This window comes from Nicotiana attenuata, unplaced genomic scaffold (assembly GCF_001879085.1).
Source record: "Nicotiana attenuata strain UT unplaced genomic scaffold, NIATTr2, whole genome shotgun sequence".
In the NCBI taxonomy this organism is placed as follows: Eukaryota; Viridiplantae; Streptophyta; class Magnoliopsida; order Solanales; family Solanaceae; genus Nicotiana; species Nicotiana attenuata.
Window position 1 is genome coordinate 755 of NW_017678346.1, and position 1,736 is coordinate 2,490.

General features: G+C 33.5%; 1 protein-coding gene across 1 annotated transcript; it reads left to right on the plus strand.

Moving 5' to 3' along the window:
* Positions 1-635: 635 nt before the first annotated feature.
* Positions 636-1,167, plus strand: LOC109221600 (monothiol glutaredoxin-S2-like). The gene has a single exon (XM_019386067.1). The coding sequence runs from the start codon at positions 712-714 to the stop codon at positions 1,018-1,020; it is 309 nt and encodes a 102-aa protein (XP_019241612.1). The 5' UTR covers positions 636-711; the 3' UTR covers positions 1,021-1,167.
* Positions 1,168-1,736: the final 569 nt, after the last annotated feature.

Below are 1,736 nucleotides of genomic sequence, written 5' to 3' on the forward strand. Positions count from 1 at the left end.
GTGGATGCGTTATTTCTGTCTTTAATGGCGTCTCCAAGACCCATGGCATCTAAATGGATTTCGGCATCCAACACCCATGTCATATAGTTCTTGCCCGAAATTTCAAGGGCAACAAACTTTCTTTTCATAATGTCAGTCATAATTAAAAAGAGGAGAAAAATTACCTTAATCTTCTCAAAGAGCTTCTTGAGACGGTAGAGTCTCGTGCTGATAACGTGTTATAAAATAATAAGAGAACAAGAGCAATATTGCAGAGAAAGAGAGAGAGGGAATTCTTATTGATTTTGGGATGATTTACAATGGAATAGAACCCTCTATTTATAGGGAGAGGTTGACTTAGCCACCAAGTAATAAACCCTAGAATCTCTCTAAATTTGGTCATTCACCATAAATAGAATTCTATTTATAACAAAAAGGTAGTTATATTCTCTTTTCGTTATCAAGATTGTAGAATGTGATGCAGCTGCATTTATCAAACACATAATCGAAGAAAATTAATACCTTGGATATTATTCACCCACTTACCTTTTTGGGAAAATTGTCATCCTTTTCTATCTAACCACGTTAAGCCTTATATATAGCTCACTCAAATTCAGGTTACCATATCCAATCAAGAAACTCAATACACAAAGCTTTCTATTCTGTAGCTCGTAAATTGCCTACACAAATTTCATCCAATACAATTCTTTTACCAAAGATCACTTAAACATTATGGATACAGTGATGAAGTTGGGAGCACAAAGTCCAGTTATGATTTTTAGCAGAAGTACTTCTTGCATGTCTCACACTATCGAAACGTTAATCCGAAATTTCGGAGCAAATCCTAAAATTTATGAGCTTGATAGACTTCAGAATGGGAGGGAATTGGAGAGGGCATTGATTGGATTAGGATGTCAACCAAGTTTTCCTGCCGTGTTCATTGGAAATGAATTGGTTGGTGGTTCTAATGAGATAACCAGTCTCAACATTAGAGGCAAGCTAAAGCAATTGCTCATTAGGGCTAATGCAATTTGGGTATAGAAATATATACTTTTAATTTCTAGCTAAAAAGTGTAGCGCTTGATGTCATTTTGGGCAGCAATGTACCTAGCTATTGAGGTTTTTTTCTTTTTCATCTCCAATTTTGTTGTTGATGTATTAATAAAGCAATATTCTGGCCATAATCAATTATTAGTATCTGCATCACTAATTCATATCCATATCCTAAAGTTTTCTTTTGCAAATTTTCTTAATTAGTTCTGTGTTTATGGTGTGGTATGGTTTAATCAAATCCATAAATATATGATCATGAAGAAATAGCTTGTGAAGGTTCATGTGCACCTTACAAATGTAGAGAATAATGGTTAATTAATATGATTATGTTAAAGGGGGAGTTTATAATTCAACTATCGAAACTGTTAGGTGTTGACCTGATTTTTTTTACTATATTTAGTTTTCCTATTTCTTGAAGGAAGGACAACATATAAACCATAATTAATTTTTCATTTTACGAAAAGGAAAATATAATTCTTCTATGTTTGGCTAGTCCTTTTCTTGGAGGAAAATGTTTTGGACTTCTATAAATTGAGGATCTTTTCTTCTCATTTAGTAGCATCTACAATGTAGTCATAAGGGGTTTGACAGTCTTGATTAGGATGAGAATTTTATGGACAAGTGTTAGCATGCCACTTGTGTTTGTCTCTTTGTGAGGTTGTTCTCTCGATATTTTATACTCTCTTTTATATAGTGTTGCTCAT

What these genes read in the sequence shown, in the direction of transcription:
- LOC109221600 (XM_019386067.1), top strand. Translation starts at nt 712, where the DNA reads ATGGATACAGTGATGAAGTTGGGAGCACAAAGTCCAGTTATGATTTTT.